General features: G+C 38.2%; 1 protein-coding gene across 6 annotated transcripts; it reads right to left on the reverse strand.

The window, feature by feature from the left end:
• Positions 1-1,935: 1,935 nt before the first annotated feature.
• Positions 1,936-22,966, reverse strand: LOC133655636 (sodium-dependent neutral amino acid transporter B(0)AT2-like). 6 transcript variants are annotated; one of them, XM_062055974.1, is made up of 16 exons: positions 21,788-22,110; positions 16,875-17,055; positions 16,640-16,797; positions 13,490-13,613; positions 13,237-13,412; positions 12,868-12,978; positions 11,091-11,323; positions 10,317-10,500; positions 10,036-10,237; positions 9,799-9,958; positions 8,267-8,429; positions 8,051-8,198; positions 5,442-5,582; positions 5,160-5,247; positions 4,946-5,095; positions 1,936-2,512 (listed from the first exon to the last, which is right to left on the reverse strand). In XM_062055974.1, the coding sequence occupies exons 2-13, from the start codon at positions 17,053-17,055 to the stop codon at positions 5,554-5,556; spliced, it is 1,869 nt and encodes a 622-aa protein (XP_061911958.1). In that variant the 5' UTR covers positions 21,788-22,110; the 3' UTR covers positions 1,936-2,512; positions 4,946-5,095; positions 5,160-5,247; positions 5,442-5,553. The 6 variants fall into 6 exon arrangements, with proteins under 6 accessions (XP_061911958.1, XP_061911957.1, XP_061911956.1 ...); XM_062055973.1 differs by having other exon boundaries at positions 4,946-5,044; positions 5,160-5,322; XM_062055972.1 differs by having other exon boundaries at positions 4,946-5,083; positions 5,160-5,322.
• Positions 22,967-23,634: the final 668 nt, after the last annotated feature.

Below are 23,634 nucleotides of genomic sequence, written 5' to 3' on the forward strand. Positions count from 1 at the left end.
GAATATAAAACTGATGGTTTGGCTTCTCCAAGGCAGGAGTCCTTCATTTTTTGACCTAGGCTCCTCCGGGTACTGCAGACCTGTTTAATGACGCTGGCTTGTAATAAAGCAACTTTTGGTTCAGCAAAGCGTCTCCGACGTCTCTTTTGATCCAGCCGTACTGCCGTGACATCCTTCTGTCCGGACGAGGATAACAAGATCAGAAATACACTTCAGTCGCTAACTATCGGATTACGCAAATGGTTGCATTTATTTTTTTATGGAGCAGCACATTTTTACAGAACACCTTATGACACCTTACCGGCCCCCGAGTTCAGTTCTGAGAGACAAACATTTTTGCAGCAAATTCCTATAATCATTAGCTGCTAATGTTGTGTAGAACAGTGTTTTTCAACCTTTTTTATTTCTGGAAGGTTCTCCTCTCTCCACAGAGGATTGCTGTAGCTCTAATAGAGTGACCATTTGGTTTTTGGTCACCTCCCTGACAAGCACCCTTCTCAGTTTAGACAGTCTGCCAGCTCTAGAAAGAGTCTTGGTGGTTCTAAACGTCTTCCATTTACAAATGATGAATGGCACTGTTCTCATTGGGGCCTTCAAGGCAAGGAACGGTTCCTCAAGATCCGGTTCACATGCAAAGAGTCATAAATCTCGCCGCCTGTTGATTGTTTGAGCACTGCTGCCACCTAGCTGGAGGTTTGTTGTATCCATCCATCCATCCATCCATCCATTTTCTATTGCTTGTCCCTGTCGGGGTCGTGGGGGTGGCTGGAGACTATCCCAGCGGCATTGGGGCGGAACACATTCAAGCATAATCAAATAAAGACAACAGTAAGAACAATTGTTGCATCATCTCTTGCTGATTTAGGTCAGGATAATTAAAGATCCCTTACAAAGTTCAAACGGGCAATTTTGTGGTGTTGCAGTAGATGTTTGATGCCCTTCCCTCACATATGTAGTTTATTGATTATTGTCCTGTTGTCTACACAAATAGGTAACTTTGAACAAAAAACAGTTTTGGTGGGGTTTAGAACCTGACTTATTTGTTCCATGACCCTCAGGATTTTTTCAGAAATTCAAAAAGGCTGTCTTACCGCTTGCATCCTGAGCGGCAGTAACGGCATTGATTGATTGAAACTTTTATTAGTAGATTGTACAGTACATATTCCGTACAATTGACCCCTAAATGGTAACACCTGAATACGTTTTTCAACTTCTTTAATTCGGGGTCCACGTTAATCAATTCATGGCATGTTGTGAGAGGCCTTAGCTTCTGCAGCTCAAAATTGAAAGATTGAAAAATGTTTTGCCTTTGCCATCAATACAGGTCGTGACATTGTGAATACCTCCTAAAATGACATGGAGTGCATATTTTTGTGCAGATTTAGGCTCTTAAAGGCTATCAGCCTATTTCAAATCTAAAATTATTGTTGAAAATATAAATCCAATAAATTGCATGCAGTTCAGCATTCTTTGCCTCTTTCTGCAATATTATTTTTGCATTTTGAATCTCTACCAAGCTATTAAGACCAAACATATTTTTGCATTTTGAATCTCTACCAAGCTCTTAAGACAAAACAGTGCAAAATGCGCAATTTTTCAACTCGTCACAAACAATAATATCATAAAAGCTAACGTATCGTGCAGTATTCTATCATGAGTTTTGCAGTGGCGCAGCCTCGTTTCTGATATTTTGCTCACCTTATTTAGAAACAAAACATTGTAACAGATGTCTTCTATGTCTTTTGTTTTTTAATCCCAACATTCCCCAGACACAATAGGTACTGTACACCTGCGCACTCTAACCCACAGAAGAGCTGCAATCACAGTAATAAATATAATGTGATGCAATGTAATACAACAATAATTAGTGAAAATGTATGTTTATTTAGTCTACACATGCGTATACATTACAACAGTTCAACTATAGCACGTTTTTGGGCAGATAGCTGTGAGGCGTGAATATGAATGGATAATACAACTACTGGATAAAATGCTTCTGCAACAGCTTTCCTCCCCCTTAGAAGGGCATTTGTCCATAAAAAACGTGTCACTGTTTTTGTGAGGCTTTAGGGAACAGAGAATGTTTTGTCTAAAAATTTGACCTACATTTTTATCAAACAGAGCAAAATGACTACCTAGAATCTCTGTAGGGTTAAAGAGCTGTAAGAACAGTGGATGTTTGTGATACATGCCTCTATTTACGTTATTATAAGTTGCATCAGTTGCGTAAAAATCTTCTAAAGCAGGTGAGCGACAAGCTAGGTGCACACTGAAAGAAGAGCTGCATCTATACTTTCCACTCAGATACAACTCCTCTGCAGGTCTTCAGCAGATATGGTCCTCAGAGAGCGGGAGGAGGAGGCAAAGAGGGGAGGAAAGGGCATGGCGGAAAGAGGAGGGGACAGGCAGGGGGGCACAGAGATGACGGAGGGTGCCTCTGAAAGGGAGCCGTAGCTTGCTCTTTGCACGTCCACCGCGCTGGAGTCCACTGAAGCTTGGAAAAACACTGGATCTGGACAAGATGATTTCATTGAAGGTTTTTATAAGCACACATTAACAGAATTCATTTAGTTTTAAATATTCACTGCATATACATCTTTAATATGACATATTTGCACCGATTATTTGTTTAAAGTTATAGCAGCGGTAATGCAAAGAGTGAGGGGAAACTTCCACGGAGGAGACCAGCGGGCATATAGCAGAAGACCCACTGTAACATTGTTTGACTTCTTATTACACAAACCTGAAATTGGACTTTAGTAGGGTTACTTTGACCATAAGTAATATAATTAACACACAATCAGCCCATTGGCACATTTTCACTTTTGCCCTTGCAGGCAAATTGTTTAGGCACCCTAGCAGTAAAGTATAGTTGCAAACAAAAGCAAATAAGTGCTGGGTGTCTACAAGATGGCGGCATTTGCATTGAAGTATCAAATAATTAAAGTTAAAAAAATAACAGCTTTTAGATCCAGCTTTTTAAATGTTTGTTACAATCAGATTACTTCAGTAGGGCTTTTTTATAGCTTGTGGTACTTGTGACCAACTAGATTAACATGTTATGCTAAAAATTATACTGTAAAGTAGGGGTGTGAAACAATTTCTGGCTGTCTTGAGTTTCCAATAATTTTTTACAACTGTTATTTTTTTGTGATAGAGTGATTGGAGCACATACTTTTCTGTCACAAAAACATTCATGAAGTTTGGTTCTTTTATGAATTTATTATGGGTCTACTGAAAATGTGACCAAATCTGCTGGGTCAAAAGTATACATACAGCAACATAGATGATCAAATTTGGTGAAAAGTTACAATCAAATCAAATTAGCTTCATGGCATGGACTCTTAACTTCATGTGAGTGATTATGATTGACGACACCTGTTGACTTTTCTGAGCCCATTTAAATAGGGCTCCTGTGATGCAGTCATTAGACTCGGTTACAAACGCGACAATGGGAAAGTCAAAGGAACTCAGCACAGATCTGAAAAAACGAATCATTGATTTGAACAACTCAGGAAAGTCACTTGGAGCCATTTCAAAGAAGTTTAAGGTCCAAAGAGCAATTGTCAGACAATTGTTCATAAGTATAAAGTGCATGGCACAGTTTTGTCACTGCCACGATCAAGAAGAAAACACAAGCTATCACCTGTTGCTGAGAGAAAATTGGTCAAGATGATAAAGAGTCAACCGAGAACCACCAAAAAGTAGGTCTGCAATGAATTGGAAGCTGCTGGAGCACAGGTGTCAGTGTCCATCGCCATGGACTGAGAGGCTACCGTGCAAAAAGGAAGCCCTTGCTCCAGAAGTGACACCTTAAAGCTCATTTAAAGTTTGCTGCTGATCACATGGACAAAGATAAGACCTTCTGGAGGAAAGTTCTGTGGTCAGATGAAACAACAATTTAGCTGTTTGGCCACAATACCCAACAATATGTTTGAAGGAGAAAAGGTGAGGCTTTTAATCCCAGGAACACCATGCCTACTGTCAAGCATGGTGGTGGTAGTATTATGCTCTGGGCCTGTTTTGCTGCCAATGGAACTGGTGCTTTACAGAGAGTAAATGGGACAATGAAAAAGGAGGATTACCTCCAAATTCTTCAGGACAACCTAAAATCATCAGCCCGGAGGTTGGGTCTTGGGCACAGTTGGGTGTTCCAACAGGACAATGACCCCAAACACCCGTGAAAAGTGGTAAAGGAATGGCTAAATCAGGCTAGAATTAAGATTTTAGAATGGCCTTCCCAAAGTCCTGACTTAAACGTGTGGATAATGCTGAAGAAACAAGTCTATGTCAGAAAACCAACAAATTTAGCTGAACTGCACCAACTTTGTCAAGAGGAGTGGTCAAAAATTTAACCAGAAGTTTGTGGATGGCTACCAAAAGCGCCTTATTGCAGTGAAACTTGCCAAGGGACATGTAAACAAATATTAACATTGCTGTATGTATACTTTTGACCCAGAAAATTTGGTCACATTTTCAGTAGACCCATAATAAATTCATAAAAGAACCAAACTTTATGAATGTTTTTTGTGACCAACAAGTATGTGCTCCAATCACTCTATCACAAAAAAATAAGAGTTGTAGAAATTATTGGAAACTCAAGAGAGCCATGACAATATGTTCTTTACAAGTGTATGTAAACTTTTGACCACTACTGTATGTATGTATGTATGTGTGTGTGTATATGTATATATATATATATATATATATGTGTGTATATGTATAAATATATACATACATATATATCTTTAAAAAAAATACATTTTAGAAAATTATGAATCGATTTAGAATCATGTTGAATAAGAATCGTGATTCGGATATGAATAAATTTTTTTGTGCACACCTAATGAAAGTCAAATTAGCATACTAGAGCACTACTATCAGTGAGTCTTGTTTGAAATTGAACCTTGTGCTAATTGCCAAAAGGTGCATTTCGATACTTTACCTGGGTCTTCGTGAAGCTCGGCGTGCAGGTAAGGTTGTTTGTTGTAGAACTTGTTGTAGATGCAGTACACAGCGGCCATCAGGGCGCACGTTCCAGCTGCTGCAACAATAAAAATGCCCACTTTGGCGTTGTCTTGATCTACATGGGCATCTGTTGTGGTTAATAGAATATCATTGGGAGATGAACATGACTTTACTTGTTGTAACTGACTCACGCTTTGTATTTTGATGAGTGCTATCCTGGTTTTTCAGCTGAGCCGTAGGAGGGATGGCTGCCATCTCCCGCTTTGAGCGCGGCGAGATCTGAGAGCCGCTCAGTGGAAGGAGAAGCAGCAGGAAGAGTGTGAACAAATCCGCCATGAGGGTCAACTGAGTACACTGAGAAATACCGTTAAAGGAAAAAATAGTCATATCGCTTGGGTTATGAAGACTTGCCTTATTTTCAACAAATCACCTACATATTGAGGCAATAATGTATATATATATTTTTTTTTTACCTGAAGTGGAAGCAGGTGTCGTTCCACGTCCTTTTTGGCTCCTTGTTAGTCTTCACAAGAGAAAATGCATCCAAGACAACTGACTCCCCAGATGCAGTGTTTCCACAGGGGACTACTGTGTCAGTAGTCTTCCACACATGCCTTACACACACACAACACACACAAGCATTCTAGAATCATGTAAAATTACAGAATAGGACATTTATGCAAGTTTAGCAGTTGGATAACACATTGCTTTGCTCATTACATTAAATGTATTGTTTTTGTTTTATGCCAATATCAAAAACAAGTACAATCGCATTCATGTCGAGTGCCTGCTTTTTCTTTCACGGCTTTACAGGGACGCACACTGTTAAAACACTGACGCTTATTTTAAAAAAGTGGAAATACAAACACTTTGCTCATTACATTAAATGTATTGTTTTTGTTTTATGCCAATATCAAAAACAAGTACAATCGCATTCATGTCGAGTGCCTGCTTTTTCTTTCACAGCTTTACAGGGACGCACACTGTTAAAACACTGACGCTTATTTTTAAAAAGTGGAAATACAAACAAGGGCAAACAAAGCTGAAGGACGACTTTAAAGAGTGACAAGCACACTAACAAACAAAACAAAATCACTAAAAGGGTGTGGACATTTGCAAATAGAAACACAAGAAAAAATGTAAAAAAGAAAACAAAAATGTAAATATTTTTGCTGTAAAAAATGTTTTAATAAAAAACATTTGATAGTAAAAACATTTTACAGAGGAATTAAATTACATTTTTCTTGACAAAATATTTATACAGACTGTATACAAACGTAAAGGTTTTTTAACTGTACATGCCTTAATCTGCCTCATTAAAAAAGGCACTTGCTTTTGGCAGCATTCAAACGTGAATCGTTCACACAGTAAACCCCTGAATTTCAAAGAACAGAATTTGTGTAAAAAAAACAGACAGGACCAGTGACCCTGAAGAGGGTAAGCGGTGGGCGATAAATTAATAATTGTGTATTAGTGAAAAAACCTTCACAAACCTTATAATTCAACAATGCATAAAATCTAACAGGTCTTCAGCTGAACCTTTAAAAACTGCTGCATGTCTATTTCTAAAAATAATGTCAGCTCAACATACATTTTTGTGTCTTGTCTACACAGCTGGTACAAGACCATGACAAACATGTTTTGAACACAACAATCAAATATTTCAATTACACATTAAATATCTAAAACTGGAGGAATGAAGAAGTAGCGAATGAGCCTGTTTTCAACCTGTCATGCCTATAGCTGGAATTAGTGCTGTTGTGCAGCATTTTTTTACATGAGGCGAGCCTCCCTTGGTTTTGGCACTAGAAAAGGACCAGCAGCTTGAGAAGAATAAGGAGGGGAAAAAATAAAACCTGCTAGTGTTAACTGCTGGTATGTTTAAAATGCAAAAGTACAGGGGTGTCTCAGTTTTCATACAGCCACTTTTCTTATGATTCGGTTTTTGACAACATTTGGACCCTAGCTTTTGCATACCGTCACGGTTATTATACAGACACACATTGCACATAACAAAAATTTAAATAATTACATTTTTATTTCTAACCTAATTTGCGTATTATTCTACAAAATAGAGTGCCCAAACAAAGAAACCCAACAAGTTTGTGACTCAGTCTGGGCTTTTTTTATCTCAAATCAGGATGGCTGCAAAATAAGCTATTGTGGGGTCAAAGAAAGTTGTGAGTACCATCATTTAAATAAAGAAGGTGAGAAACTATTGAATTCAAGAAAGAACTCAAGTCGAAAAGTGGGTCTTCTCCCCTCTCCTCTGTCAGCTCATCGCTGTCTTTGCCAACAAGTCTTCAGTAAATGTAATAATAATAATGTTAAATGTTGATCATTTACTGTATGTGTATTTCATATGGTTGTCTGCATGTAAAACTGCAAAAACTCTCAATTAAAAATGTTTTATATTTTTGGGTGTCTGGAAGGGATGAATTGAATTTATATTATTTCTTGTGTGATCAACTGCTTCGGTTTTCGTACGATTCGGTTTTTGTTTGACCTTTTGAAATGGAATATTACCGAAAAGCAAGGTATCACTGTATGATTTCAGTTCTAACGATGAAAGAGTGAACAAAGTCTGGGGTGTCTAGAAAAAAAAATGTTCAGGTAGTGGGGGAGTTCCCAAACAAGTTACTGTATGTTCTCTTCCACACTTTGAAAATGCTTGTTGTCAACTAATGACAACGAGGACTAGGACACAGAAGCCGTCCATCGAGACTTTTATACAATGAAGGTAGTCATGTCCCTTACTGTATGGACGTCTAGTCAAGATATGACAAAATACAAATAGATCGCATTTTGAATATTTGCTGACGCTTACGAACTAGAAGGCTTTTGAAATCAGGTTTTCCTCAACCAAAAACAAATGAAGAAGTTGATCACTGGCATGAATAAATAACAGTCCCATCAAACAGTCCACAGTCAACAAGACTTACAGACATGTGTGGCGTGTAATAGAAATGGAGAGCACCCAGAAGTTAGTAAGAACTTGCATCTCCGTTGCGTTGGCTCACGCCTGACAATTCCGTCATTGGGGTTTCAAACCTGTCCTCAGTGTTAACAATACTGTACTGACCAGGCTTTGTATCATCCAAGTGTCCCCTCATTCTGTCTTGCAGAAGAGTGTAGATCAAGCCCACGGGGACAGGCAACATGGCGAATATGATGAGCAAAGCTAGGACAGCTAGAGCCCAGTCTGGGTATGGTACCTTCATCTCAGAAGCCTGGGAAAATATAACCAGAATAAGACTCTTTAAGGCAGGACATATTTGGTGTATGTCATGTGTCATACCGTCTCTTGCGTCCACGCCAAATAAGTTGGTCTTTCGATGCACATGCGCACGCTGGTGGCCACCAGCAGTGCCAACATGGCCAGCAGACAGATGTACTTCCACAAGTACTTGTAGATCACATTAGGGCGCCAGCCTAGCATCCCCTCGATGTCATCCAGGAATCTTTACAAAGAGAGTGAGGGATTGTTCGTATATCTTTTCACAGCTCATTTCAGCTCTGTTAAACCTTTAAACCTACGTATGCACAGTAAAAAACGAATAAGGCGACGAGGAAGGTTAGTTTAGTTTCATAGCAGAGCGATTCAGAACACCTCACCTCAATTTTATCCCCGAAAGGCATCGCATTTAATGTTTGAGTGACCATTGACTATGTAAATACAGTAGTTGATGCAATGCTACCATTAATAGAAATTAATAACATTTGATACATTTTATTATATCCACTTGGTAAAACTACTTATCCCTTGAAGACACATAATAGGAAGCAACATGAATATGTCTGTAGCACAATAGTCACCTGGTGGTATTTTATAGGTATTGCAAGAATAAGTAAGTTATGTAGTGTCTAATAAATGTGTTTACTAGGGGTGTGACGATAAACTAATTTCATGAGAAGATCCACAATATTGGGTTCACAAAAACGACACACTATTTTAACATTATTTTTAAGCAGGGGCACCGTGTAGAGTTGGAGCAAATTCAAGGGCTGCCCTGGCTGGCAAGTATTGAGTGTGGGGTAAAGAAAATAATGGAGCCCAGAATGCCCAACAGTGCCCCTGTTTTTAGGAAATCTACTATTAAAAGGAATATAGTTGGACAAGGAAACAGTTTTATTTAGCTGCACAATACGGGTGCACTTTGAAGTATATTATAACTAGCTAGCTGTTTGCTAGCTATTGGTTTGATGTGTGCACAAAACCCTTAGGACCTGATTTACTAAAGGTTTGCGTGTAATAGAATGCGTGCAAACTTGGTAACACACCCAAAGCTGATCTACTAAGCTTGTGCATAGAGGATTGGGTCTCCAAAATGAGCAAAATAGGGAGCGCAATCCATTTAACGTATCCATCCATCCAAATGTTCTACCGCTTGTCCCTCTCGTGGTCACAGAGGTGACTGGAGCTATCCCAGCTGCATTCGGGTGAAAGGCGGGGTATACCCTGGTCTCTATGTATATGCAGAATCTGGCAACTGGGTCAATCCAGACATACCATCACAACACTGCGGCACCTCCCTGAGCGCACCTTTGCGCGTGTTAAAAATAGGTTCTGTTTTCAATGAGATTCCGCATCAATATAGCCTAGAAAAGGGGGTGCAGACTATACTTGTGTGCTGCATGTTCAACATTATATCGCAACAGCACATGTTGGCGCTTATGATGCCAGGAATGTGAAGGAAAATGAGTGTCTCCATAGTGACAGTCAGGATCGTACATGCTAAATCCTCATTTAAATAGGGCGGTCCGCAATACTTTGCACTTAGAACTACATTAAATGTTTTTTTTCCCCTGCAGAGTGTAACTAGTCCTCACCGGTCAGCTCCATATAGCCAAGACACGCTGAAGGTCTCAAATACCACCACGATGATGAGAGGCAAGGTGGCAGAGTAGTCATCAAACATCATGACAAAGTAGTTTCCACAGCGTTGAGTGAAGAGCAGGCCAATTAGAAAGCCGATGACGCAGCTAAAAACTGAATATTTACAAACATGAAATTTTAGGCTTGTGTTCTGTCTGAAATCAACATGAGACAAACAAAGCAGAGTTTACTTGTGAATTTGGTCTTGTTGTTTGCCAGAGTCTTGAAGCGGTCGGTGAGTGGGGCGAGGATGCCTTCCATGGTGCCGAACATGGTGCTGAGGCCCAAGTTGAGCAGCATGAGGAAGAACAGGGCTGACCAGAACGGGCTGCCAGGCAACAAAGAAATGGCCTCTGTGAAAGCGATAAAAGCGAGGCCGGTTCCTTCCACGCCCTGAACCCAAACACAAACTTTAATTTCCGTGTGCGCAAGACAAAGGGATTCAATCATGGAGGTCCAATTTGAATATTACCTTCTGCATTTCCTTTTCCAGGCTGCAGCCAGTCAAATTTCCAGCGATATGTTCTCCATGTTGTTTGAACCAGCTCCTGTAACTCTCCAGGGTAACAGAACGAGGTTCAGAGTAGTCAAAGCTTGGCATCATGTTTGGGTCCACAGAACCGCTCCGGATCTGCTCTGACAGCAGCTTCATGTTACTAAAAAATGACAAAAAGAAGGACATAGAATTAATACACCTCAAAATGTTCATTTGTATTAATTCAGTTGGCTCCAAAACCTTTAACATGTTTTTAAATACAAATTTTAGTATAATATTTAACAATATCTGATTTGTCATTAGAAGATCGGTGTCAAAATTATTGGAAAACGAACAGTTTTATCTTTTTCCACGTTTGATATTGCATTTGTTGTTTACATTTATGCTATACATTTGCACTGCAATTGCAATTTTTGTCACTTTTAGCTTGAATTTTACAAGCATTTTTTGTGACCAATACACTTTCTGCACAATGGTTCTGTACTTGAATACATGCTTGCAACTATTTTTCCTTGACTTTTGATGTCCATTTATAAGCTTGTGGAGCAACTATAACTGCAACGTGGTCCACAATGAAAAACTGTTTTTAAAAACGAAACATTTCCTGAATTTGACCTGTTACTGAACTTTTAATTCAGGGTCCCCGCCCTCGGCTGTAGACAATAGTATGAACATTATGAGCATTAATAGTATGATAAGTGTTATAGAGCATTCAGATTTAATTATTATTCAAATATATTTGCCTCATACCTCTCAATACATTCTGAAGCTGCGCGAAAGCCAAGCACAGCAAACACCACCAGCGTAGCCAGCACGGATGTGAGGAAGTTTATTAAGGAGACAGTGAAGGCATCACGGTGGCAGTTGTTGTTCTTGGGATTGTAGGAGGAGTAGGCAATAATGGATCCGAAGCCCAAACCCAGAGCGAAGAAAACCTGCGTGGCCGCCTGCCGCCACACCTGAATGTCTGCCCAGATCTCCAGCTGTGCATAGAGAGAGGCAAAACAGCAAGTTGCATCATAGGTACTATATATCAATGTGCCTCCCGTCTATATCAGGGGCTTTTAAGCTTTTTATAAGTAATTAGAACTAGTAGTCTCACTCTTGATTTTCATCATACTCAACAATTATATCTAACCAATGTACAGTTTAATAATTCTAAACATTGTCAATGAAATGAAACAATGTGATAATGCCATTAATTACATTATTTGTATTTATTCAACACATAAACAAGCGCATACAAAAACATGCTGAGCAAGGCTTAGGTCAGGCTCATAACAAAAATAAATGCTAATCAATAACTGCAAAAGGGACTTGTGAAAAATTATGAAAAATACATTAACATACAGTTTTGCAGAGCTAAAACAAAAATACTAACTAAATTATTAATACATAATTTTATTCTTACCACTTTGTCATCACTTTGGCCATCATTTTCACACTTAAGAAACTGTCTCATACTTCCTGTACATAGTTCCACAGATGACTCCTCCTTACATCCCTCACAGTCCTGTTTGATGTTTACCTAGTTATTTCATTGTTTTGTTAAACATACAGTGCCCCAGCCTTAATCGTGTCAGTATAATTTATTCTCTTCTTACTGCACTTCCCACCCTTTTAACTTTCACACTTATGTATTTCACATAAATGCATTCCTTTACCTTCTGTTCCCACCTCTCTTGCCATTCTTCAACACTTTTGCTGCGTTACATTTACCTCGGAATTCAGAGCTGGGAATGATGTCACAGCAGAGTTGTGAGCATTCCAGTTACGAGGACAGAAATTAAGATGGCGACATCCACAAAATCTATTTTGCATTTGCCTTCTCTAATTATAAACAACTTATGGAAAAATATGGGCTCTTTCTACAACCTCTAAACATGGTGGATGGGGAGGAAACACAGACGCCATTGCTAGCGATGTACAGCACATACACCACATTAAATAAATGTAGTTTACACTAAAAATTACGACTTCCCAGTACAAATGGAACACACAAATTTCCTCTGTATTTGTATTAGTCTGAATAAAAACACCTGTGATAAGTGTGACTGGGCGTGTTATTTGGCCGTATTAGGTGAGAAGAAGAAAACATGTGGGCAGCAAGTAACTTAGCGGTACTGAGAGCGTGTGGGGTTTCTTGTGGTTGTGTTCTTCCCATATTTTGAAATGTTGGGAAGATGTTGATTGCATCGTATGGATTACATCATTAGATTATATGACCAAGCTGCAATATTATGTATGATCGCATTGCTTTAAGTCCAGCAAACAAGTACAGTAAGTGGATGATTAATTTCTATGCATGTGGAGGAGTCGGCGTGCGTTATTAGTGTAAATTCTCATGTTTTAGCCTGCTGCGACTTTTGAAAAAAGTTTGATTTAGCGCCGTGATACAGGCTTCTTCTAATTGTTTGAGGTTTTCATGTGTCACTTAGTCAACTGAGTGACACATTAATGCCCTCTCAGGGTGCCCACTGGCCCTATGGTTAAGAAACACTGGTCTAGAAAGTTTTTCTGCCATTACCTTGGGGTAGAACATGTGGGTGATGCCTTCCAGGGCACCATCAAGTAGAAAACCCCGCACAAGGAAGCAGAACAGCACCACGTAGGGGAAGATGGAGGAGAAATACATCACCTAGGAGGTTTTAAGGGACAAGCAATAGAAAATGGATGGATGGATAAATGACAACCAAGCAAGAAGTATATATTTTGTGACTCAGTAAACAAATGAAGCGATTTTCAAATGCCAATCAGAAAAAGGCCTTTGTTAATCACCATACTCCACCATTACATTTACAATAACATCTGACCTCTAATAATCGCTGTACTTCATAATGGCCTGGTTCCCTTTTCATTAAACCATCGTCTTAATTGTGCAAATTTAGGCAGCTACCTTGACAGAGCTCTTGATTCCCTTGATCATTCCCAGGCACACAAGGGTCCATGCCGCCAGCAGACAGCCAATAATGTACGGGTTGAAAGTGCCTGTCTCGCTGATGGAGTCGGTGATATCCAAAGCTTTACGGTACCAAAAATACGAGGTAGGCGAGCTTGCTTCACATTCCGTAACTGTAACAAAAACAAATAACATGTTGATTTTGTTTTTCATTGTTGCTGTGTACATTGTATAATAATATGGGATGTACCTGTTAGATTATGCCCCTGCTCTGGACACTTTGTCCAAGGTAAAGGGCTCTGGAAGGAGTTACCAAGATAAAAGAGGCTCCATGCGAGGATTACGTTGTAATAGAGAGCCACAAAGAAGCACACCTAAGGATATTTGAAAATTTGACAGAATTATAACAACATGATCAAGAAGTCTTAAAATATTCAATACATCCGATATACCATGGCAAAAGCTGAAACATTCACATTTTTGGGGAAGACTGTGGGAGTTTTTTTTCTGGATGCTTGAGAATATGACAGGTAAATTATAACAGACAAAGGATCATAAATATTTAAGATAATTACACTCTATTTGCAAAATAGAAATATATTAAGGCTGAAGACTACATTTTTTTCCCCCTGAGATCTGATGTTGAGTTTGAGTTCATTTCGAACATGCAAGCATACAACATGAAACATCACAATTTCCAGTTTCTCTTTTCAACATGTTCGAAAAGGAGTAGGAAGAAGCAGAGCTTATTTAATCCTACCCCTTTTCTTTACATAACAGTTGCTAAAACTTTTTGTTCACTTCCTGTTCACAATTTATTCACAATAAACTCCATAAGTAATCACAATAAAAATAAATAAATAAATAATAGTAAGAATTTAATAATAATAATTGGTGAAGTAAGTCATATTTCTTATGTTGAGATTACTTTAAGTACTTTAAGTAAGTAAGTAAGTAAGTAAGATTACTTTAAGAATGAATGAATGGATGGATGGATGAAATAAATTGAGAATGTTTGTCATGGTTCTTCTTCTTTGTACTTTGTAACACTTTAAGTTTGAAGAGTTTCTTGAAGTGTATCATATTAGTACATTGTTTGATTGCTTTGCTTAATCCATTCCATAATTTAATTCCACATACAGATGTACTGAAGGTCTTAAGTGTTGTACATGCGAACAAATGTTTTAAATTACGTTTTTCTCTAAGATTATATTTCTCCTCTTTTTTTGAGAAGAATTGTTGTATATTCTTGGGTAGCAGATTATAGTTTGCTTTGGGCATAATTTTAGCTGTTTGCAAATTCACTATGTCATGGAATTTCAGTATTTTTGATTCAATAAATAAAGGGTTTGTATGTTCTTTATATCCAACATTATGTATTATTCTAACTGATCTTTTTTGTAACACCGTTAATGAATGAAGTGTACTTTTGTAATTATTTCCCCATATTTCTACACAGTAGCTCAGATATGGTAACACTACCGAGCAGTAGAGAATATGAAGGGATTTTTGGTCTAGAACATGTTTTGCTTTATTCATTATTGACGTGTTTCTTGCAACTTTATGTTGTATATTTTTTACGTGAGATTTCCAGTTCAATTTATCATCAATCATTATACCTAGAAATTTTGTTTCATTTACTCTTTCAATTTCTATTCCGTCTATTTGTATTTGTGTTTGACTTTCTCTTCTACTGTTACCAAATAGCATTATTTTAGTTTTACTAAGATTCAACGATAGTCTGTTTTTGTCAAACCATCTTTTTAATTTGTTAATTTCTTCTGTTACTATTTGTATTATCTCCTGTGTGTTCTCTCCTGAACAAAACGCTGTTGTATCATCCGCAAATAATACTAACTTTAAATATTTTGTAACTTTACAAATGTCATTTATATAGAGATTGAATAATTTAGGTCCTAGTATTGATCCCTGAGGTACACCACAGGATATATTTAGCGTTGTAGACGTGTGTTCGCCCAGCTTCACGTATTGTTTCCTGTTCGTTAGATAACTTCTTATCCAGTTTAAGACTAACCCTCTGATGCCATATCGTTCTAGTTTTTTGATTAAAATATTGTGATTAATTGTGTCAAATGCTTTAGTTAGATCCATAAAAATGTTATACCATTACTACCTCTCTTTTCTGGCTTTTTACACACAAAATTGGCTCAGTTGACCACCGCTGTTTTTTACTTCTGGGAAGAAGTCACAAGATGGAATACAAGCAATAATGATATACGATATAAATGAAATACATTTGGCCGACGATATAGTTTTTAATACTATTGTTATAACGTGATAATGCATGACGACTCATTCTAGCTGTGTCCGGCAAATATGGCAGCGACACGCGGACAAACGCGACCTAAACACAATGTGGCGTCCAATTTAGTGGCTAACGTCCCTACACAGTGCATAGCTGCTTCTAAGTCAGCAATTCTTCCCGCCACAGAGGAAAATAAACTACATTTCTTCATAAGTATCACTTATCATATAGCTAAACATTCTACACTACACACTGTAAGAGGATATGTTAACTGCAAGCTAGAGCTCTTGAATGTAAATAAAGGTGACAGATCGATATAAATATCAACAGTAATGATACCAAGTAGTATAGTATCAGGTCAATACCACAGCGATTAGATCTGTTTTTTACTATCAAAAAATATTTTGTCGTCTTTGTTGTTGTTTACAAACTAGCTGAGATAAGCTCCAGCACCCCCCGTGCCCCCAATAGGGACAAGCGGTAGAAACTGGATGGATATAGGAGGGCTTTAAAGGCAAAAAACAAAGGATTTAAATCAAAGCAAGCAGTAGTAAATAATATTTAATTTATATTGTAACACCGCAATCCTGCGTTTTTGTCTGATTATAATTTCAATCAAATGAATCATTAAAAATGTTATTGAACACTTTAGGCATCATAATCAGCATTGTAATGGCCAATACCGCCCCAGTAACTACTGTGTATTGGATCAATACCAAAATTTGTAGTATTGTCCGAAACTAATGTAAAGTATTGATACAACAGAAGAATAAATGTTTAGTGCATTTTAACAGTAGTGTAAATATAATCACGTTACAACAGAAAGTAAACAGATGTAAACAGTAAATTAACAAGTAGATTAATATAAGTTTTGAGAAAATAATACAACCGTAAATGCCGTATGTTAGCGCGCCTGTCAGCAGCTAAATTAGGAGCCTTTGTAACCTGTTTTGACATAGTTCTATTATCATTTACATACAAAATAACATATCGTGATATATATCATTATCGCAGGAGGCTGCAATATGTATCGTGATGTAGATTTTAGGCCATATCGCTCAGCCCTAGTGTAGATCCTAACATATCAAAAAATCAAGTGTTGACTATACAATACAATTCTAAAGGTTAACCTACCACACAGCTGGAGTATCCGATCCCAACTAGCCTGGGCGAGATGTACTTCCACACTCCGATGCTTCCCTGTCGGATCGCCTGACCGGCTGCCAGCTCAAGGAAGAACAATGGTGTGCCTACAACCAGCATCATCACCACGTAGAGCAACAAAAACGATCCTGAGAAAAAAAGATGAGCATCAGTCAGCGAGACATTAGAGAATAGTTCATTCGGACACTCTGACTGATATACTCACCGCCTCCATTCTGATGGCAATAATATGGAAACCTCCAGACGTTCCCAAGCCCGACGCTGAATCCCACCTGCGCCAAAAAATACTCGATTTTACTGTTCCAACCTGCTCGGGCTGTAGGCTCAGAAGCGCTCTGGTGATTTTCTCGATGGTTGGCTTCTGCCTCAGCGAGTTGCTTCTCCATCTGTATAAAAAAAATAAGACAGAAAACAAGATGAATGCTTTTCAGAGCATTACCCATCATCTTCACCACTGTCACAACAGGCAGGCTCAAGACCTTCAGTACTCACACCAGCACACTAAAAACTGCTTTTTCCCTCCAAACTGAGAACAGACTACTGAACCTGAACCGATGGCGAACACGCGCACACACACACGCGCACACGACAAAGACTGATTGTTTATTTCTAAATGTATAGTTTTTCTTTTAACATGTCTTCATGCTGCTGTAAGGAGTTGAGCTCTGAATCAGGTTTTTTTGTATGTTGTGTGCAATGACAATAAAAGCATCTAATCTAATATTCAATGTGTTCCTTAACCCTCAATGGATTACCTAATTTAATAGACACAGGGAAGCTAAAGGATGAAAAAGCTGCAAAAAGCATGACACAAGAAACATTGTTGGCAGTCCTAATCCTTTGTTTTTCTTTTCATCGCATTTCTAAAGCGTCATGGCCGTCATCGACTGTTACGTCATCAACGAATCACCCCCCTACCACCGGAAGCCACCACCGTGTGCTTCAAAGTTCTGTGAGAAACATTGGACCAAAATTGTCCCATCTAATTCCAAATAGTAAATATGACAAAGAGTACCGGTACTCTTTGTTTCTTCTTCTCCAAAATTAAACCCTGAAATTAAAAAATGCATGATTATATTGTGTAATGACTGTACAGTTAAAAAGCTTAATAACAATGGTAGTCAATGGGGACTTTGCTTGTATCCATTATACTACACTGCTAAAAAAGGTGTAATCCCACACAGTAAAAAATAAAACAATGCAAACAAATAAGTTTTATCTCATGTCTATTTTGGCCTGATCTTTACCCCAGTATCACAGAGCCCTTTAACATTTACTGTATGGATAATAACTCATATTATGCAAATCTTTATAAAAACCCTGACATAATCAAATCAAATTGGCATTCAAAGGGTTAAAAAATATATAAAAAAATAACTTGGATGTTAGGTGTTTTTTATTCAGGACTGAATTTGATTGAGGGATGTCAGCAAAAGTTAAAAAAAAAAAAAAAATTATAGACTCTAAAGTCTATGAGAACTTTCTTGTCCTTCAGATACTTTATTGGGCTAAAATTATAAATGATTTCCCAGTGTATTGTTAATATGACAAAATATAAAAATTAATGAATCTGAGTGTGAATGTTGTCTGTCTATCTGTGTTGGCCCTGTGATGAGGTGGCGCCTTATCCAGGGTGTACCCCGCTGATTTAACCCCCAATTCCAACCTTTGATGCTGAGTGCCAAGCAGGGAGGTAATGGGTCCCATTTTTATAGTCTTTAGTATGACTCGGCCAGGGTTTTAACTCACAACCTACCGATCTCAGGGCGGACACTCTAACCACTAGGCCACAGAGTAGGTGTTATGGCCAAAAATAGAGAAAAGAATGCATCTCAAAAAACAAAATTCTCTGAGGGTTAAGGCAGTGGAGCATGGTGCCCAACCTTTTCTGGCCTTTGTTTTTTTGAGAGAAGATAATAGTGTGGTTTGATGTGCTTGACTGACTGGTGAAGAAGCTTTGTTTCTTTGTTAGTCAGCATCGAAAATCAGGTCTTAAACAAGTACAGTAATTGGACGGGAATGGCAACAGTGAGCGTTGTTATTGACATTGTGGAACATTCTAGTTCTTGTAACTTTAATCCAAAATGACAAATGTGGTAATCACTTTAGTTAGATGACAGGCAATATTTAAATTATTAAACTTATTTACAAAGCAGATCTCCACTTAGAACAGTGCGGTTGTGGTATTTATGCTTTTTTGTGGTAATTTCTAGGCATTATGTCTGAATTGAACACTTATGTTATAAAATATAAGAGTTGGAACAAATAATATTGGACCCTTTGGTGAGCTCAAAAGCTACCTGTGTCTAGAACAGAAGTACAAAATACTAAAATAGGACTATGTTGGAACTGTTGAAACTGTACCAAAATGTTTGGAAAATTACGAGTTCAAATAAATATTCTTCGACCCTTTGGTGAGCTCAAAAGCTACCTGTGTCTACAACAGAAGTACAAAGTACTAAAATGGGACTATGTTTGAACTGTTGAAACTGAACCAAAATGTTTGGAATATTACGATTTGAAATAAATATTCTTGGACCCTTTGGTGAGCTCAAAAGCTACCTGTGTCTCGAACAGAAGTACCAAATACTAAAATAGAACCATAGGCGCCGATCCCGTGGGTGCTTCGGGGCCTGAGCACCCACGGACAATGCCGAGCACCCACGTGGGATTGATGGCAACATTCAATCTTTAAAATACTTTTAGAAAAATCAATCTTGTTCTAGTTAATTTTGTGGCGAGTTTGGTCCGTTTCACAAAATAAAAAAGCCACAAATCATATGGGATATTAACTTTGCTGAACATCTTTTTTTTTTTTTTAATACTGTCGACGTATTTGTTTAATCTGCAGCCAGAAGATGTTTAAAGATGACACGATGTATACACTTGAAATCCATCCATTTTCTAGCGCTTGTCCCTTTTGGGGTCGCGGGGGGTGCTGGAGCCTATCTCAGCTGCATTCGGGCGGAAGGCGGGGTACACCCTGGACAAGACGCCACCTCATCACAGGGCCAACACAGATAGACAGACAACATTCACACTCACATTCACACACTAGGGACAATTTAATGTTGCCAATCAAGCTATCCCCATTAAATTAGAAGTATTTATTCCCTATTGGATACAATTCTAATACAATTTGTCTGAGCGCTATCTGTCCCTAGTATCATTCAACACGGCGACTTACACAGGGCTATCCGGACGTGCCCTCCCCCTTACAATATACACACACACCGAGCACCCACTGGCAGAAATATAAATATAAATCGGCGCCTATGAATAGAACTATGTTTGAACTGTACCAAAATGTTTGGAAAATTACACATGAGCATGACATTTTGATGCAAAATTAAAGACTGCGGAGGGCCACTTTGATACATTTTGTACATCAAAGATGCTTAAATCCAATCCAATGTGGGTCACTATGTGACAGTGGCCATCCCACACAGTCCGGCCTCGCAGAAAGACCACAAATCTAAACTGACGAAATTTTTGAGTGCAGATCTTGTGAGTAGGGTTTACTCAACGTACTGTCGCACCGCCACACTAGCTGGCATCAGTTACTGATATATGCTAATCTTATAATACTAACTATAAGAACTAGAGATGTCCGATAATATCGGCCTGCCGATTATCGGCAAAAAGCCATTATCGGACATCCCTAATAATAACTAATATAACTTATAATAAATAATTCACCCCTATACAATATCCTACACTAATACCCTACTGTGCAATATTACCCTTCGAGTGCAATACATCCGACACTGATTGTTATCACTCCGGTACTCTTGTCTTGTTCTGTATATTGTACAGCAGGGGTGCTCATTACGTCGATCGCGAGCTACCGGTCGATCACGGAGGGTGTGTCAGTCGATAGCCAGCCAGGCATTAAAAAAATAGTCCTAAAAATGAGCAATCATAAATCTTCCCTATGATGTCACTTTCGTCACTTGATTGACATTCACGGCACCCGAGGGTCTTCTGAGATGATGCTGGCTGCTGCCAGCTCATTATTAAGAAAAAATTACCGACAGGAAGGCGAGAAACACTTTTTATTTCAACAGACTCTGGTGCCATACCTGTCGTGAAAACTCCAAAGACCGACTGCACAGTTGCACAATAAAAGCGCTGCTTCATCCTGCCTGCACTAACAAAATAAGAGTCTCAGAAAGCTGGCGTGCACAAGCTAGCAAGCTACGGAGTTTTCCGCCAATGTATTTCTTGTAAAGTGTGCACTGTATACAAAGGAGTACGGAAGCTGGACAAATAAGATGCCAAAAACCAACCACTTTCATGCGGTATTGGACAGAAAGGAGGACTTTTTTTCTCCTCCATTTGAAAATGCGGACGTTATCAGCACCACCGTCTGATTCAAAGCAAGTCATGAGAATCAGGTAATACACCAACTTATATTCTTGTCTTCATGAAAGAAAGGAATCTATATGTGTTAAACATGCTTGTATTATCTTTAAACACCTTTAACTTGTTAACAATATTCACTATATGTGTTAAACATGCTTGCATTATCATTAAACACCTTTAACTTGTTAACAAAAACATATATTTCATAAATAAGTAAATAGATATTATATATATGAATGAGGTAGATCCCCGTGACTTGATCAATTGAAAAGCAGCTCGCCTGCTGAAAAAGTGTGAGCACCCCTGTTGTACAGTATTTTGTATATTGTACATGATTGCTTATTATTTTTATTGGATAGTAATCTATTTATTTCAATTCTTAGGTTTTATCTTTATTACTTCTTGTGTAATTTTTTTTTATCCCATATTTGTTCCCACTACCGCACCTTAAATTGGAGTCCTTAATCTCGTTGTATGCAAATATAATGACAATAAAGTCCATTCTATTCTATCTATCTGAACAACACATGTTGTTGTAATAGCTTGTATCAATGCATGTTTTGTTTTAGATCGAGAACTAGTGAGCGTGAAAGTGTACAAACATTACAGGTACATTAAGTGTGTTGTTAATTTGACTACCGCCTGTATTTCCCACGCCACCTGGCTCAAACACAAGCATGTCCGGTAAATCCAGATGCCTTTTTGTTTTGACTAATAGACGAACGTATATATTCAGATATTTACCATACTGACCTGAACAGATGATAATGGTGTCAGGGGGGGGAAAAAACACAGAAAATAAAGCCAAAATGTGGAAATGTTGACGATAAAAATCTTGTATCCTGTAAAGTCGCCTAACAAGAAGGCGCACGTGCAGCCACCATTTCGGCCAGTCAAGCTAAAATTCGTGTGGATTTATATATATATATATATATTATATATATATACTACTGGTAGGAAAATTAAATACACAGACAGGAGTCGATTGAGGTGACAATTTAGCACTAAAGGCAAGACAACATCCGCCTTATACTTCAAAATATTCCAACCGCGTGCGGTTGTGACACCGGAGCCTCGCCTACTTGCTGCGTTCACGGACTTTCTTGGGCTGTCGGACTTGTGTGACGCTCAGTAAAGCAAGCATGTTTCCATTTCGTCAGAGAAGTGTGTTTAAAGAGAAGAAAATGTGTTACACATAGATGAAAGTCATATTTTCAATACTTAATGTGAACTGGGTTACAATTGCCGTTCATACAATTATTGACAGAAGAATGCTCGAATTCAAAACCAAAATTTCCCACACATGCTGGGCACCGGATGTCACATTAGTCTGCTACTTCCGATTATTATCACGTCACGTAGAACGTAAACAAACATATTTATAACTGAAAATGTATTTTATGTTATCACTAAATATGCTAACTTTGAATAGTGTGTTTTGAGTCATGAAAAATATGTTTTTAAGTTCATGCGAGCTCCCTCTAAGAGATTACTTTGTCCTTTTAAATTCGTCATAGTTTGGTTTTTGTCTACTCTGTACGCTTTTAATTATTTAGTTTTCTTCCAACAAGAATACTGAGGAGTAAGGTGACACAACAGAAGACGTTAATTAATAAACGACCTCGAAGGACGCCCTAGTAAATCAGAAAATGTCAAACCTTTGTAAAAAAAAATAAAATTATATATATATTTTTTTAAATCCCAAACCTGTTTTTTGTTTTGTTTGAAAAAAATCTGCACCTTTCTCTGTGGTCACTTTGACATGAGTGAGTGGTCCGCATCGGCAAACACTCTGCCACGTATGCCAGTTTTAAAGTCAAACACACAAAAAACGGTCACTATTTGCAAGATCACACTGGAGCATCTTTGTACTTGTACTAATTATAAACACATGCACGTCATAAATACCTTCAGTCAGGTTGAAGAAAGACTTGCAAAAAAAAGGTATTTAAAACAGTAATGTCCACCTCTTTTGCTGCCACTTCTCACAACTCCACCTCTCTTCTTCTATTGGTGGAAAATAGAGGCTTGTTGTAAAAAGTGACACCGTTACCATCTGTAAATTGCAGTAAAATGCATTGGATATGAATGCAGAGATAGTAAACATTGAAAATGAAAGAAGAACCAACCAGAGTTGGTGGTTGGTGCACCACAGCATATCAGAGCAACCCATAAATAGTTAAGCATGAAATTATGCCCCCTGGGGCTTGTGCCATGACATCATTGCCACACAATATTATGCAATATGTACAGCAGTAATTTACCATTAATTTTCAAAGACCATGACATCATTGCCACAATATGTTATGTAATATGTGCAGTGGCAATCTAACCATGTAAATACATGCTAATTTTCAATCTGTGGTCATGGGCTCTCAAGTGGTACTAAGGAAGGAGCAAAGTTTAAAATAAATGAATAAATTATACATATATTAAATAGACAGAGGTGGTAGAGTAGCATGCAAAAATGGTACTCGAGTAAGAGTATCATTACTTTAGAGCAGGGGTCACCAACCTTTTTGAAACCAAGAGCTACTTCTTGGGTACTGATTAATGCGAAGGGCTACCAGTTTGATACGCACTTAAATAAATTGCCAGAA

This window comes from Entelurus aequoreus, linkage group LG08, assembly GCF_033978785.1.
Source record: "Entelurus aequoreus isolate RoL-2023_Sb linkage group LG08, RoL_Eaeq_v1.1, whole genome shotgun sequence".
Classification (NCBI taxonomy): Eukaryota; Metazoa; Chordata; class Actinopteri; order Syngnathiformes; family Syngnathidae; genus Entelurus; species Entelurus aequoreus.

Bases quoted from the DNA above. Each gene is read 5' to 3' on its own strand.
- LOC133655636 (XM_062055970.1), bottom strand. From the start codon at position 17,055: ATGGAGAAGCAACTCGCTGAGGCAGAAGCCAACCATCGAGAAAATCAC. The intron at 10,501-11,090 runs GTATGAGGCAAA...GTCATTTTTTAG, and splicing joins GCTTCAGAATGTATTGAGAG to TAACATGAAGCTGCTGTCAG. The intron at 8,430-9,798 runs GTGAGGACTAGT...CTCTTTGTAAAG, and splicing joins TGGCTATATGGAGCTGACCG to ATTCCTGGATGACATCGAGG.